General features: G+C 38.9%; 1 protein-coding gene across 14 annotated transcripts in view; it reads left to right on the top strand.

Annotated features, from left to right (window-relative positions):
* KDM4C (lysine demethylase 4C) overlaps positions 1 to 15726 on the top strand; it is a 430596-nt gene that overhangs the window by 246396 nt on the left and 168474 nt on the right. For all 14 annotated transcript variants that reach the window (XR_010841968.1, XR_010841967.1, XM_067041564.1 and 11 more), the window contains one exon: positions 2175 to 2283. Coding sequence is in view for 12 of the 14 variants with exons in the window: in XM_067041564.1 (XP_066897665.1) it covers positions 2175 to 2283 (109 nt within the window). In the remaining 2 variants the exon portion in view is untranslated. The remainder of the gene's footprint in view (positions 1 to 2174; positions 2284 to 15726) is intronic.

The raw sequence follows: 15726 nt of genomic DNA, 5'->3' as shown, positions 1-15726 counted from the left end.
AGGAAAGCAGGTGCTGCTGTTGAGAGCTGAGGGACTTGGTTTGCTCTCATCGGAAACAGCTGTGTGGTATTCTTTTCTCATACCATGGTGTCAGACAGTCCTTCTAAGTAATGCACACCCATTTCATTTTTGTGTAGTGTGACCAGTGTTTCTTAGTATTAAGTGTAATGCTATGTGTATGCTGGTAGCAGTCAGCTTTAGTCAACCTTCTCAAGAAACACTGAGTTATTTTTTAAACAGTGTCTGTCTATCTGTAACTGAACTCCATGCTTTTCCTGGAATAAATCAAATGTGTTCACACCTTACCTGCTCTTCCTGCTGTCCAAAATACTCCTCCCCTAGAGAGCTAAATGTACTGCTCCCGCATTGCACTCAAGGCTCCACTCAAATGTCTTCTTATCAGAAAGGGCTTCTCTGATGACCCCATATAAAATATCCTTCTCCCCATCTCTTTCCATTCTTTGTCATGCTTTATTGTTTTTATTGCATATTTGCTTAATAGTACTTCATAAATATTTACTTTCTACTTGTTTATTGTCTGTGCTCCCCCCACCCCCGCCCCCAATCTATATTGCACTGTTTGGAAGCAGGGACCTTCTGTAGCTCACTCTTAGAACAGTGTGGCATGTAGTAAGGGCTTAATAAATATTTGTTATTGTTGACGAAGTTATAATTCCTCACATTAATTTTTAGCTGTTATAAACTACAGGTAAATCTCATCCTGTATTATACTTTGTGATCCCACCTTTGATCAGAATGTTCTCATACATTTTCTCATAATTCTGTTTTGGTGTCAGATGTCAGCATAGTTTCTCTCCTCTGGGCCCTGCTTCTTCAGCTTACTGGGAAATTCCCGAGACTCCTTTCTTTTGCAGTCAACTGTTGATGCAAACCCACTAGTTTCGAACTCTTTCAATAACCACACCCCTGCCTTTTTTGGGGGGGTTGCTGCATGGGCAAGAAAGCTTGTAAGTACTTTCTGCCTGGAAGATATCAGGATGCACATGACTTTTTCCTTTACCTTTGAAAGGAAAATGTAGTCTGGGCAGCTCAGGACAAAAGATTTTAAAATTCAAGTGGTTTCAAGATGACAGTAATGTGCCATATTAAACAACAGCAACAACTTTTGATTTCCTGTTTGATCCTCAGAGAAGTGTTGATTCATTTTTGAATGGAAGGAAGAGTACAGGCTCACCTTGGCAGTATTTCCTCCTGTGTGAGGATAGAAAGCAAAATAACCTGCCACGTAGTCACACATGACCAAATGCCATGGTCCTATTTTGTTATGAATATATAATCCTAAATTTAAATTAGTTTTAAAGAACTTTTGAAAACTAGCTAACTGCTGAGTTAATCGTAGGTTTGAGAAGCATACCCTGCACTACAGATAGTGTTTTTGTTTTTTAAAAAAAATTTATGTATTTATTTTGGCTGTACCTGTCTTAGTTGCAGCATGCGGGATCTTCACTGTGGCATGAGGACTCCTTAGTTGCAGCATGCAGGATCCAGTTCCCCAACCAAGGAGTGAACCTGGGCCCCCTGCATTGGGAGTACAGAGTCTTACCCACTGCACAACAAGGGAAGTCCCCAGATAGTGTTTTTGTTTTTGTAAAATTTGTATTTATTTTTTGGCTGTGTTGGGTCTTCATTGCTGCGTGCAGGCTTTCTCTAGTTGCGGCGAGTGAGGGCTACTCTTTGTTGTGGTGCATGGGCTTCTCACTGCTGTGGCTTCTCTTGCTGTGGAGCACAGGCTCTAGGCACGTGGGCTTCAGTAGTTGCAGCATGCGGGCTCAGTAGTTGTGGCTCAGGGGCTTAGTTGCTCCGTGGCATGTGGGATCTTCCCGAACCAGGGCTCGAACCCGTGTCCCCTGCATTGGCAGGCAGATTCTTACCCACTGTGCCACCAGGGAAGTCCCTCCAGATAGTATTTTAATATGAAGTGGAAGAATAGTTAATTGACTTCCCTGTCAGTAAAATTATTAATAGAATGGATTCCTATTTCTTTTGACTTGTAGGTTTAAATTTCTTCAACGAAGTGTTAATTCCTCAGCAGGTGAATAAGTATAAGAGTTCTTCATAATTAACTTGTTGTAAATCATCATAACCATAGTTTTTTGTTTTAAAACAAGTTTTTAACGGTGGCTGTTTCTCCCCCATTTGTATTCTGTAACCAGAGCATAGAAGGAGAAACCAAAACTGCTAAAAGTTGGCGCCATCCACTTAGTAAACCTCCAGCAAGATCCCCAATGACTCTGGTGAAGCAGCAGGCAACGAGTGATGAAGGTGAGCTTGTATAGTTTTCCAGTATTTATTCCGTACAGACTGTATAATACTCAGAATTTATTCTGTCAGTTTTTTGTAATAAACTTTTCTAAAAAATGGCCTGGTAGAAAAGAAATCTGACCAAGTGGCAAATATATACACCATAAGAAGATCATAAGTAATACATAATTTATTTGGAATTTATATTTTAGGGACACATACTTGCTTCACATAATCTAGCCATGTTAAAGTCTTCCTTTTTTTATATGATGGGGTAAATTGGTCATTTCTGACATTTGCCTCAAGACCCTCCAGAAGAAGCTGACAATCATTTTTCTCAAGGTATCAAATTATGGAATTAACATGCTTTGTGTTTCTTTGCATTGCCTTTGTTTTGAATCCTTTAAATTTATTAACACCATCTGAGTAAGAAACTAGATTCAGTACTTCTATATCCTGTTATACCTGGTGTGTCATGAAACATCCTTTCTCATTAACTAGATTTTACTGATGTGGCTTGGTGTGAAGTAGTTTTTTTTAAAACCAGTTACTATTCCTAGATGTAACATTTATCTGTTTGTCTTACCCAGTTGCCCCTTTTACCTCTCTTTTTCCAAAAATGTTTTTTTTGTTGTCTTCAGTCATACCACTGACCAGCTGTTTCTTCCTTGCAAGTGTCTTATAGCATCATAAGGGTCTATTTATTTTTTCCATCTCTAAAAGGATCAGTTCAAGCAGGTTTTCTGTAAAAAGCCCTTCTTTGAGATGTTCTCCTTTCCTGGTGGAAATTGTTAATCAAGTCCTATGTCTGTGAGGATGCTGTCAAGGGAATAACATGAATCTTGGGTTCAGGCTTCCATTTAGTTTAAATCCAGTTTATCAGAGTACACATCTTTAGCAGATTTTTTTTTTAACTTTTATTCACTGTCTTCATTTATGCCACATGTTTAGTTAGAAAAAAAGATAATCGGTGTAAGGATCAGATAATGATGGTAGCAGTCTCTGTAATACCAATTCAAGGTAGAATTCTGCCTTGAGTAATAAAAGTAATGAAACGTATTTGCCTTTATTTCCATATATCATCATGTTCAGTTTTTCTTTCTCTAACTTCATCATATGCAGCACAAACCGTTTTCCCCCTAGTGCCAAGATAAAGGACTGTTCTGTATAAAGTAATTAATACTTAATTTACTTTACTTACAGATTTTCATTACCTTTCCCCATCGTAGCCTCTAACAGCATAGTTTCTTGGAAGGGAATGGGCTATCCTAACACATAAGGAAAACTGCCTTCTCCTATGTCATTATCTTCCTAGGAAGTTTATTTCCATGTGAATCATCATAAATTGGCCCAGAGTTTCTCTGTGGAGAGCAGTTCTGATTTCGATCAGTATAGCTTGTAAAATTTCTATATCGATTGGTTTAACAAAGACATCTCAAAAGTCTGAGGTTAAACATCTTGCTGAAACACTGGTGATTGTAGCTTTTGCAGCAGTCTCACCCTCTACTTTAATATATTAAGGACTGCTGGGGTCCTCTGGGGATTTTTGAGAATTGAGAGGAAAAATCAGAGAATTACAGTGATGGCTAAAGGTTTTTACAAGCTTCCAGAGAGTGGATAATAGTCCATGTCCTGGAGCAAATTACTTATTTATTGGGCACTGAATGTTTTTACCTAAGCCTTCTCCCTCTGTGTCTTGTACATCTAAAAGTGAATGAAAATCATCATTATTATGATGATAATTATGTCATTATTAGACGTCATTATTAGAAAGTGACGAAGAGTGGGATTAGTGCTCACTGGGAGCACACAACTCCAAATCTAGCATCTTTGGGAATTTTCCTACCATAACTACTGGGCACCTTTTGCACTCCTCTTATAGAAGTAAGTGTGTATGCCAGACAGGAGCATGACTAGATTGGAGCATCTGAGAAATTGCATCTCTAAACAGCAGTGTCCCGTATTGGTGAATGAACATTTCTCTATTGAAGCTGGCATTTGACTTCCTAACAGAAAAGCAGCAGAGGGGAAAGATATTGATCCAGCACCTCTCGGAGCGTATGTGTAGCTGAGAGATAAGAGTCACCTCTAAGCTGCTCTTCTCAAAGGACAGTGCAGTGGCTCTTTGATACTCAAATGGCCTGAAACTGTAGAGATCATTCTAATTGGTGGCAGATCCAGTAATTACAGGATCAGCAAGGATTTCCTGACTCTTAGCCTGTTCTTTCCTGGAAGAAGATTTTTCATACTTAGCAGAAAAACACGAGGGTCTACAGTGGTGGAGGAGACTGGGGAGATACCTAAGAAATGAATTGATGTTTCAGAGTATATAGCATTTTTACATAAAAACTAATATCTAATTTCATTCTTTTTAGGAGGATGAAAAACTGTCTCAAATGTATACTACATATTATTATAAATTTATTTATTTATTTATTTTTGGCTGTGTTGGGTCTTCATTGCTGCACGTGGGTTTTCTGTAGTTGCGGCGAGCAGGGGCTTCTCGTTGCAGTGGCTTCTCTTGTGGAGCACGGGCTCTAGGAACACAGGCTTCGGTAGTTGTGGCATGTGGGCTCAGTAGTTGTGGCATGTGGACTCAGTTGCTCCATGGCATGTAGGATCTTCCCAGACCAGGGCTTGAACCTGTGTCCCCTGAATCGGCAGGTGGATTCTTAACCACTGCACCAACAGGGAAGGCCCTGCATATTCATTATTTGTAGTTTAAAAGAAATTAATAATCTGTCTCTGGTTTTCTTTTAACTGAAGTGTTTTTCAGTTCCCTTTTCCCTTAAGTCAGGCAGCTGCACAAGGTGATCCTGAAGCATGGATTAATATTCTATATATTTTTATGTTTTTTAAGCTAATTATACAATTTTGAATTGAAACAGACTTGAAAGAGAAGTGCTTGGGTGGTCGTTTTAGTTTTGAAACATTCTGGATATGTATCCATTATGCTCTTGTGATGTGTCACTATAACAGCATGTTCCCGTTCTCCGATTTCAGAGCTTTGTGGTTGAGTGTCTATAGGGACAGGTGTGTATATGCAGCACAGGTGAGCCAGGGAGGCTCTGAGAATAACATCTTGCCTGGCCTCAGAAGGCCCTGAGTGTGAGAGGATGGACCCTGGCCAGGCGGGAAGCTCAGAAATCCGCCATAGTAATTCTTTTTCTTTGGTTGCCGAAGACGTCTGCCCAAAGGCTCTCACGTGTTTCCCTTAATATTACAGATTCGATTGAGGATAAGTGACTTTAAGGCTATTCATGATCCAGTACCAGCTTCTCTCTACAGCTTCATTTCCCACAACTACCCAACGTGAATCCTCCTTTCCATCCATTCAGACAACTGTTTGTTTTTTCTCCTGAGTATGTCTGCTGCTTTATGCTTTCATGCTTTACCTGTGATGCACCTTTCCATCTTGGAACTCTCACCTACTTCTCACCACTTACCCCTCCTTCCTCTTACTTCTCCTCTACTGTCCTATGCCATCTATACTTAGCTCTAGCATATCACTTGTCATCTTACACTGTGCTTCATTATTTTTCTCTGTGGCTTAACTCACCTGTGGATCCAAAAGCAGGAAGTCTTTGGTGATTAGTAAGCTTGAAATCAGCCATTAAAAAAGATAATGAAATACTTTGATATAACGTATGCTGTTATGTTAAAAGGAAAATCAAAATTCTTGTCCAGGAAATATTCTCTCTATATATACGTGTATAGAAGAACATACAGTTTTAATTAGCTGTATATATAATATGTCACCTAACTCAGTTTTGTATCCTGAATGTGTTGGAATCCTCTTTCTACTGTGCCAAATCCTAGAACCTACTCAAAGTATGTGTATTTCCTTCCCAGTTTGAAGGCATTCTTATTCAAAAATTTTTCACTAATGTATGCTTTTTCTGACTAGTTTTCATTGGCAGCAGTTTGTGCTGACACAAACTCAGGACTTTTCCTGAACTGACATTAGGCTAATAGACATTGTACATTGACATCCATATTCTGAACATGAATTTTATCCATCCCCCTGCCTTGCCCTTTATGGTTCATTGTTTGGTCTTTTAACTTCTCCTGCATACACATGTGTGTTTTTTAAAATTGAGATATAGTTGATTTACAATGTTTCAAGTGTCATGTATGTGTTTGTTTCCCACCTAAATTTTTTTTTTTTACTACATTTGTTTCCAGTATAAATTTTCCAACTTATCCTACTATTGACTTACAGTATCTTCACTGCTTTTGTACTTACTGTGCACATAACCCCCTTGGTGAAGTGATAAGGTTAATGTTGTTTCTAAAGCAACTGTAAAGGAGAATCCCTGCAAACACATAGGAGACCTCATGAACGTGGCAGTGGCTGACGCAGTGATACTCTACTCAGTGATTCCCGTGTTTGTTGGTGTTAATTTGAGTTGACGTACTAATGCTGTCTGTGGAGTTTTGCTGGAGACTTAGAAAGTTAAGTTGAAAGTTTATAAGAAAATATACAAGATTGTTATCAGGTGATGTTAGTTCTCTTTTCTTTGCTGATGACTTTTCAAACTTCTTGTAGTAAATACATTTCTCATATATTTGGGCAAAAAAATATTTTAAAGAGACAGAGAGTATGGTTGTGATGTACTGGATTACCAGATAGTCCTCCAGTTACAAAAGAATCAGAAAAATAATTGATAAATAAAACAATCCACCTTTATACATGCATGGAGAGGCAAAAGTCACATAAAGGGTCGTATTTCTCCATGTCTGTGATCATGGTCAGCCAGCTCCAGGGCTCCATTAGCTGCATGACCCTCCATGCTTTGGCTCTGTGCTTACCAAGTGAAGATTATAGCAGCATCTGCCACATGGAGGGAGCTCTTAGGAGGGTTAAAAGACTATGTGTAAGGCACTCAGAACAGTGTCTGGCACATAATGAATGTTTGTTGTCTTTGTTGTGACATGATGAGGAGCAGGAGGAAGGTGATAGCTGAGCTCTCGAGAAATGAGGGAAATCCAGAGGGGATTCAGAGCGAGATGACATTCAGGTGGGTAGGAGAGAGTGAATGCCATGCCGTTTGGAGGAAATATGCTGGGACTAGAGTGGAGGCTGGGAAATCAGAGCTAAGATCTCATGGGATCTCCCAGACTCATAAAGCGGGACTCCTGAAAGCCTAAGCCCTTAGTTAAGGGTGTGCTAGGGAAAGACTAAAGACCAAAATGGACCATAGGCCCAGGCAGAGGACAAGAGGTCCTGCTGCTGGGTCTTGGCTTGGGTGGGGAAAGAGGATAGGATAAGAGAAAGTCACCCTAAGAATTCTTAACCATAGGGCTGACATCACATTTATGCCTCTTATTCCAATCAGAAATTTAAAGTAAAAGTGCCTCCAGGGCATCTAGCAGAAACAATTGCACAATCTTTTGAACCCACCTGAATAGGAGTTTAGTTGACTAAAAGACAGTAGACGCTGACTGAAGTCCTGGCTTTGTCCCTTAGAAGTTTTTCGACTTCTGGCAAGTCTTCTCTCTGGCCTTAGTTTCCTTTTGTGTAAAATGTGAGCCTTGGTTTTGAGTAATTAGGCTCCTAACCTACAGGTTCATGAATGGATTTTTGACATTTCAAATACCCTGAAATAATGTGGTGATATGTTGAGCTCATCACCCTGGGACCAAATTTTTATTTGTAACTCTTCAACTATAATTTTATATGGAAAGATTAAAAGACGCCAATACCCATCTGTACTGTGTTTACCCAAGTGCAGAGGTGACGCCACCTACACGTTTGAATATTGACAAGATTCAGATTAAAGCACTGGTTATGGCTCTGATTTTCTTTAATCTGAACTGTCTGGATAACTCTTTCTAAATCATCAATTCAGCAAGTGCAGTACTGTAATGAGCTGTTAAGGATCTCTCTGAAATTAAAGACAGCTTAGATCCTGATCCTATCTCTGTAATGTCTGCATGCCTTGAGGGTTACATTAAAAGTGTATTTCAGGCAGTGTTACAGCAATTTATTTTTTGGACAGTCTGTCTATATTAATATTATAATTCATTTAGTAATAGATTAAATATTTAAATATAGAGATGGAAGAGGTGGAAATTGCTACATTAATTAGAGATTATTCTTGGAGTTTGGCCATTATGTAACCTATTTAAGCTACATTTTCAGTTATTTTGAAGAATAAAATATGTACATTTAAGTACATTTAAGCAAGGAAAATCTCAGGAACTCATATCTGACAAAATCTGATTAATTCCTCAATGTTTTTCTCTGTTTCACACTCATTTTGTGAAAACATTCGTGTTTATAATGCAATTGAATGATAAATTGGTGCTAATAAACATGTTTTCCCAAGACTGGTTTCACTTTATTAGAGATTTTTGTTTTCTTCTGGGGTTGCCTGATATTTCCTGGGTATTTTCTGAACTTTACCCTGTGTCATTTGGTAACTGTTAGTTCTGTTGGTGCAAGAGCTGGCTTTTGGGCACTTTGTAATCATCCCTCAAATAAAAGGACATTACTTTGAATTGGCTGTTTCACTTTATCTTTGGCAGACAGATGTTTTGGAGAATTATGCCCTCCTGCCCCTGGCATGCTGTAACTCCCTCCTTTCTAAGAGCAGTGGTATAGGTTTGCCAATCTTCATTTTGTAAAAAAAAAATTTATTTCAAAGATTTAAGTGGATATATTGACCAAATATAATAGTGATGTCTTTTATTGATTCAAACTTTAAAAATGTTATTGTAAGTATTAGATTAAGTTAAAAATTTGTTTTAATACCAAAAACATTTTTGCCAGATGGTAGTAGGCACCTGACTCGGTTTTTGGTTAGTAACCTGAGACCTGCCTTCTAGTCTCTTCTTGGCTGTATGGCCTTGGAAAACTAAGTCATGTAACCTTCTAAGGCTTATCATATGTTTACTCATATGTATGATGAAATTGTTGGATTAGTGATCCCAAAGTTTCATTCAAACTCTAAAGGTCTTTAATTCTATCAAAATATAATAGGAAGAAACTATCACAACATTTAAAATCAACTATACTACCCCCCTCCAAAAAAAATAAAATAAAATGTAAGGTCCCCAATCCTAATATATATATGTAATAGGAGAGGATACTATGTAGTCCTCTTGCTTCATGCTAGCCTTTCTTGGAAAAGCAAAATAGTGAAGTATAAGAACATTCCTCATCAACAGTGTTTCCCTTCTGTAAAAAGTCCTTTCCTCTGCCAGTTTTGAAAAACAAATGCTGTTTTATGATAGTTGCATGTCATGCTCCAAATGTTATTAATTTTTACATAACGATCTGTTCTTTGTTCCATCAATTCTTATTAGCTTGAGGTAATATTATACTTTCATAATAAGCAGAGTTATATTTCTGTCTGTTTAAGCAATAAAACAGCAACTTCAGCAGATTACTAAGCAGATTGGCTTGGAATGGTTGTTGATAGGTCACAACCAGTGTTTTCCTGCATTATGTGGACATAAAACATTAGATGTTGTTGGCACTCAGATTTAATGGATATTTTATCTAGCACTTAGCTTTGTAATAAACGGGTGTTCTCAGTTCAGCTTGATTTTTCTGTTAGCAAATCCCATTGGAGTCCCAAGGGCATTGACCTTTTCTGCAATATAGGGAATAAAAATAAAAAACACCTTGCCCTTATTATGGAGTGGCTTGGTAAGGGTTTGATTGAATTAGACAGAAATGCGCTAGCTTTTTAACTCATGTTACACGGTTGCTTTCTGTAGATTTCAGAATCAATCTTGAGACTTTTTTAAAGTGGTTGGCATGAAGTCTTATGATCAGATGTCTATAAGTTCTGAAAGCATTGGGATTGTAAAACGATAGTCAAGACTTTGATTTATTTGAATTCATGTGTGCCTTGTTTTACTCTTTAAGTCTTGTAGAAAACATCTGAGGAACAGCTTTTGATATTATAATTGTGTGGTTCATTCCATTCTTTAGAAAAATAAATTATTGTATTAGGTTGAAATGTATGAAATTGCTGATGTTTGATTTTCATATATCTTCATGTATTACTTTACATTTCCTTAAGCTTGTACACAGCCCCTTCTCCCTGGAGACAAGGATGTCTTACCCTATATAGGCCATTGAATTATCCTGTGTTTTGTACTACATTTTCAGCATTTTTAGTTCTATCTTTTGTTTGGTTGTGAAACTGTGAATATTGAGAATAAGCATGCAGTTTGCAAAGTTAATGTAGCTTTTAAAATTTAATTTTATAATTACTTTATGATCTTCATTTTCTTTGTTTTGTCTCTAACTATTGAAAAGTTAGCGCTAGGCTGGCAGTGTTTTGCAGGCTGACATTTGGGGACCATTGTCATGGATTTTAGGAAAAGACTTTTTACTTCTGGGATGGTTGTTAAGTAATATGTGTAAGGCTTCCAAATAGTGAGTAGTTAGAAAGTGGCTCACTTTATTATCGTTTAAATTTGATATAGTATTGTTTTATTCTTTTTCTTTTTTCTGATTCTTAGGTTCCCAGTTTTAGGGAAGTGATGAGGTGACTTTTTTTAATACATGCCACATGGACCTCTAAATTCTACATTGTTTTACTGCCTGTTTGGTTTGGTTTTGTTATGGGGAGGCATTTTCAAGATTGAAAAGTGTAGGGATTTTTGTTTTGCTAATAAAAAAGTAGACACCAGAGGAAAAAAGGTTGGTGATGATATATGAACATATTTGAATATTACTCAAATATTTCTGTAGTTGTTAAGGTCTTTTCTTGAGGAATCATACTTTATGATGCCTTTAAATCAGTTAGCCAAGGATCTGGGGTAAGAATCTTCTTGGGAGAAAACAGTGAGTACAAAGGCCCCAAAGGAAGGCAGTTAGTGTGGCATGTTTGAAGAACAGCAAGAAGAACCCCTGATGGCTTTGGATGTGGAAAAACAGAATGAACGTTTGCTGCCTTGTCCTCTTCTTATTTCCGTACATCCTCTCGCGTAGTCCACACCCTTGTTTATCTCGTACTTGTCATTGTGGCTGCTCTGCATGAAGTTCTCTGTCTCCTTAGCAGCCGTTTTGTGTGATCTGCCAAGTGACACCTCTATTAGTTCTTGGGTCAGAGTGTCTAAGGGAGTCATGCTGTCCTTTACACAGATGACCAGATCTGGCTTTTAGCTAAGAGGAGTTTTTTTTGTTTTTTTTTTTGTTTTTTTTGCAGGTAAAGTGCAACATACCAGTTGTTCTTTGCTTGGAGATCTTGTTTTGGCCATTTTAATATAGATGCTATTAATGAAATAGTTTAAGAAACTGAAGGGTTCTTCCATGGGAAGTTTTAAACTCCTTGAAGGCAAGGGACTGTTGATTTTTGTTTCTTATCTCCAGCATCAGTCATATTGCCCAGTACACAATGAGTTTCATATGCTGTCTTTCACCTATCTTTGATTTGATTCTCAGAATAACTTTCTTTTGGTGCCATGTTGTCAGCTAGTTTTCCAAAGATATGCCAGCTTTTTTTTTTAACATCGTTATTGGAATATAATTGCTTTACAATGGTGTGTTAGTTTCTGCTTTATATCAACGTGAATCAGCTATACCTATAAATATATCCCCATAGCTCCTCCCTCTTGCATCTCCCTCCCATCCTCCATATCCCACCCCTCTAGGTGGTCACAAAGCACGGAGCTGATCTCCCTGTGTTATGCGACTACTTCCCACTAGCTATCTGTTTTACATTTGGTATTGTATGTATTAGTCCATGCCATTCTCTCACTTTGTCCCTGCTTACCCTTCCCCCTCCCCGTGTCCTCAAGTCCATTCTCTATGTCTGCGTCTTTATTCCTGTCCTGCCCCTAGGTTCTTCATGACCAGTTATGGTTTTACTTTAGAGTCCATATATATGTATTAGCATACGGTATTTGTGTTTCTCTTTCTGACTTACTTCACTCTGTATGACAGACTCTAGGTCCATCCACCTCACTACAAATAACTCAATTTCGTTTCTTTTTATGGCTGAGTAATATTCCATTGTATATATGTGCCATGTCTTCTTTATCCATTTATCTGTTGATGGACACTTAGGTTGCTTCCATGTCCTGGCTATTGTAAATAGAGCTGCAGTGAACATTGTGGTGCATGACTGATTTTGAATTATGGTTTTCTCAGGGTATATGCCCAGTAGTGGGATTGCTGGGTCATATGGTAGTTCTAGTTTTAGTTTTTTAAGGGACCTCCATACTGTTCTCCATAATGGCTGTATCAATTTACATTCCCACCAACAGTGCAAGAGGGTTCCCTTTTCTCCATACCCTCTCCAGCATTTATTGTTTGTAGATTTTTTGATGATGGCCATTCTGACTGGTGTGAGGTGATACCTCATTGTAGTTTTGATTTGCACTTCTCTAATGATTAGTGATGTTGAGCATCCTTTCATGTGTTTGTGGGCAACCTGTATATCTTCTTTGGAGAAATGTCTGTTTAGGTCTTCTGCCTGTTTTTCGATTGGGTTGTTTGTTTTTTTGATATTAAGCTACATGAGCTGCTTGTAAATTTTGGGGATTAATCCTTTGTCAGTCGCTTCCTTTGCAAATATTTTCTCCCATTCTGAGGGTTGTCTTTTCACCTTGTTTGTGTTTTCCTTTGCTGTGCAAAAGCTTTTAAGTTTCATTAGGTCCCATTTGTTTATTTTTGTTTTTATTTCCATTTCTCTAGGAGGTGGGTCAAAAAGGATCTTGCTGTGATTTATGTCATAGAGGGGCACATTCTTTTGAATACTTCTGTAAAAGATATTAATCTTTTTATTATCATAAATATACTCAGTGATGTTTTTGACTGAATGGGAGAATAGAGGTGTTTTTTTTTTCCTGAAAGGATAAATCTTGAAATATTTTTATATAGGAGGTAACTGGGTGTCTGTCTAGATTGGCTCTTTCTGTTCCAACTTGTCATGTTAAAAGTTTAGTGTTTAAGGCATACATTTTAAGTAATTTTCTGGATGATCTTTGAAGAGATTTGCTGGAGACCCTACAGGTTATGCTGGAGACCCAGAAGGGAAAGAATCATCATCTGCTGAAGTACTAGGTCTGTCTTACTAATGAATAGCATCTGTACAGCTGGTAGCTCATATACTCATTTGGCAGATGAAGGAATTGAGGTTTAGAATTATAACCAAACCACATAGGTTACATGAATGAAACATTGTTTTAATTTATTCTAATAGGTTTGGATCAGAGCTCTACTCTTGTAATCATGCTTACCTCAAAATAGTTGAATTGGGCTTCCCTGGTGGCACAGTGGTTGAGAGTAAGCCTGCCGATGCAGGGGACACGGGTTTGTGCCCCAGTCCGGGAAGATCCCACATGCCGCGGAGCGGCTGGGCCTGTGAGCCCGTGAGCCATGGCCGCTGAGCCTGCGTGTCTCCGCAACGGGAGAGGCCACAACAGTGAGAGGCCCGCATACCGCAAAAAAAAAAAAAAAAAAAAAAAGTTGAATAACCATTGTTCTAGGCCACAAAGTCAGGGCTTTTATAACATTTCTTTCCTAATTTATTACTTTAACTGTATAATGTTTGTTATAGATTTAATCTTGTGATCACTTAAACGAATATTTTAAGTATTATTTTTTAGTTTCACTGTTTACTAGTTGCACTCTTTAAAAACTTATTATGCTTTTATATGATGAGCAGTGTAAATTGTTTTATGTAGAAAGTAAAAAAAATAAACCCTTAATCATTAAAGTTAACAGTGTGCATCTATAATAATCCCTGCGATCACGTCTTAGTGAGGCCCCCACCACGCCTTGGGAAGTGTTATTAATTGAGGGGGAAAATTGCTCTCTAAACAATGGGGTATGCCTCTAGATTAGTATAAGTAGAAGTCTCAAGAAGGTTCTCTGAACATCTTAAAATTCTCAAGTGAATGGCAGCAAGCCTGACTTTCTTTTCAGCACCAGAAAGTTTTCTGAATTCCCTGAGCTCCCACTTTTCTAGGGACCTCCTCCTCCTTCTCTTCATATGCTCTGCAGGATTGACTCTTTCCCCTGCAGTACGCTTGTTGCTGCTCTGGAGTCTCTGGGTCAGCATGGGATGTACTGCTGACTTGCAGACTTTATAGTTATGTATGGACAGGACATATTTCTAGTTGTCCCTTTGAGATTGATCTTTTGAGAAACAGCATTGTTTATGGTCGTGAGGAGAGGGTGGGTCCTACAAGCGAGGGTACTTCTGACAACAGGGTGTGGGTGTGGCTTACTTTTCCCAGTCACCAGCTGGTGTCCTACAGTTTAGTTTCTTTCTGACGCTAATGACTCAGCGTTAGCACAGCCCCTTCAGGTTTAGGACTCAGTCCAGTCTCACCAGTTGTCCCCACTTCAGATGCCAATTGCAAGTCCTTACACCTGACCATTGGGCTGTAAAGTCTGGGGGCTCTCTACGGTTCCCTCCTCAGGTTTGATAATTTACTGGAATGGTTCACGGAACTCAGGAACAGCCAAAAAGAAGGGATGCACAGGGCAAGGTATGAAGTGGAGGTAGGTGTGTGAAGAACTTTCATGCCCTTTGCAGGTACATTACCTTCTCGATCCCAGAACCCTGTCATTTAGGGTTTTTGTGGAGGCCCCACTGTAGCTACATGATTGATTAAATCACTGTCTATTTGGCGATTGACTCAATCTCCAACCTCTCTCCCTTCCTCTGACATCAGAGGTGGGGCTGAAGTGCTAACCCTCTACTCATGCATTGACTTTGTATTCATGCCTTTGTCTTTCTGGTGACCAGCCCCAATCCTGAAGCTATCTAGGCACCCCCAGCCACCAGTCATCTCATTAGCTGACAAAAGACACTTCTCAGTTCTGTGATTCCAAGGGTCTTAGAAGCTCTTGTGTCAGGAACTAGGGACTAAGACCAAATATTAGTATTTTAACCAATGATGTTCCTCTCACCATTATCATTCAGGAAATTCCAAGGATTTTAGAAGCTCTATGCCAGAAACCAGGAAAAGACCAAATATGTGTTTCTTTTTATGTGACAATATCATAGCGAGTATGATTTAAATAGCAAGCAGGGAGAATCATTTTGGAGAAGTATTTAAAATACATTGGAGGGACCTCCCTGGTGGTCCAGCGGTAAAGAATCCACCTTCCAATGCAGGGGACATGAGTTCGATCCCTGATCAGGGAACTAAGATCCCAAATGCCGCAGGGCAACTAAGCCGGGGTGCCACAGCTATTGAGCTCGCGCGCCGCAGTGAGAGCCTGCGTGCCGCAAACTACAGAGCCCACATGCTCTGGAGCCCACAAGCCACAACTAGAGAGAGAAAACCCGCACGCCACAGCTAGAGAGAAGCGCGAGCACTGCAACGAAGAGACCGAGCGCCACAACGAAAGATCCTGTGTGCTGCAACTAAGACCCGACGCAGCCAAAGAAATAAAGAAAATAAATAAATAAATAAGATAAATAAATATTTAAAATACATTGGAAGGATCGAGGGGAGTTGTAAGCAGGCTGCCTGTGAGGGGCT

This window comes from Kogia breviceps, chromosome 8 (genome assembly GCF_026419965.1).
Source record: "Kogia breviceps isolate mKogBre1 chromosome 8, mKogBre1 haplotype 1, whole genome shotgun sequence".
NCBI lineage: Eukaryota > Metazoa > Chordata > Mammalia > Artiodactyla > Physeteridae > Kogia > Kogia breviceps.
This window is presented reverse-complemented; position numbering and strand designations above follow the sequence as displayed.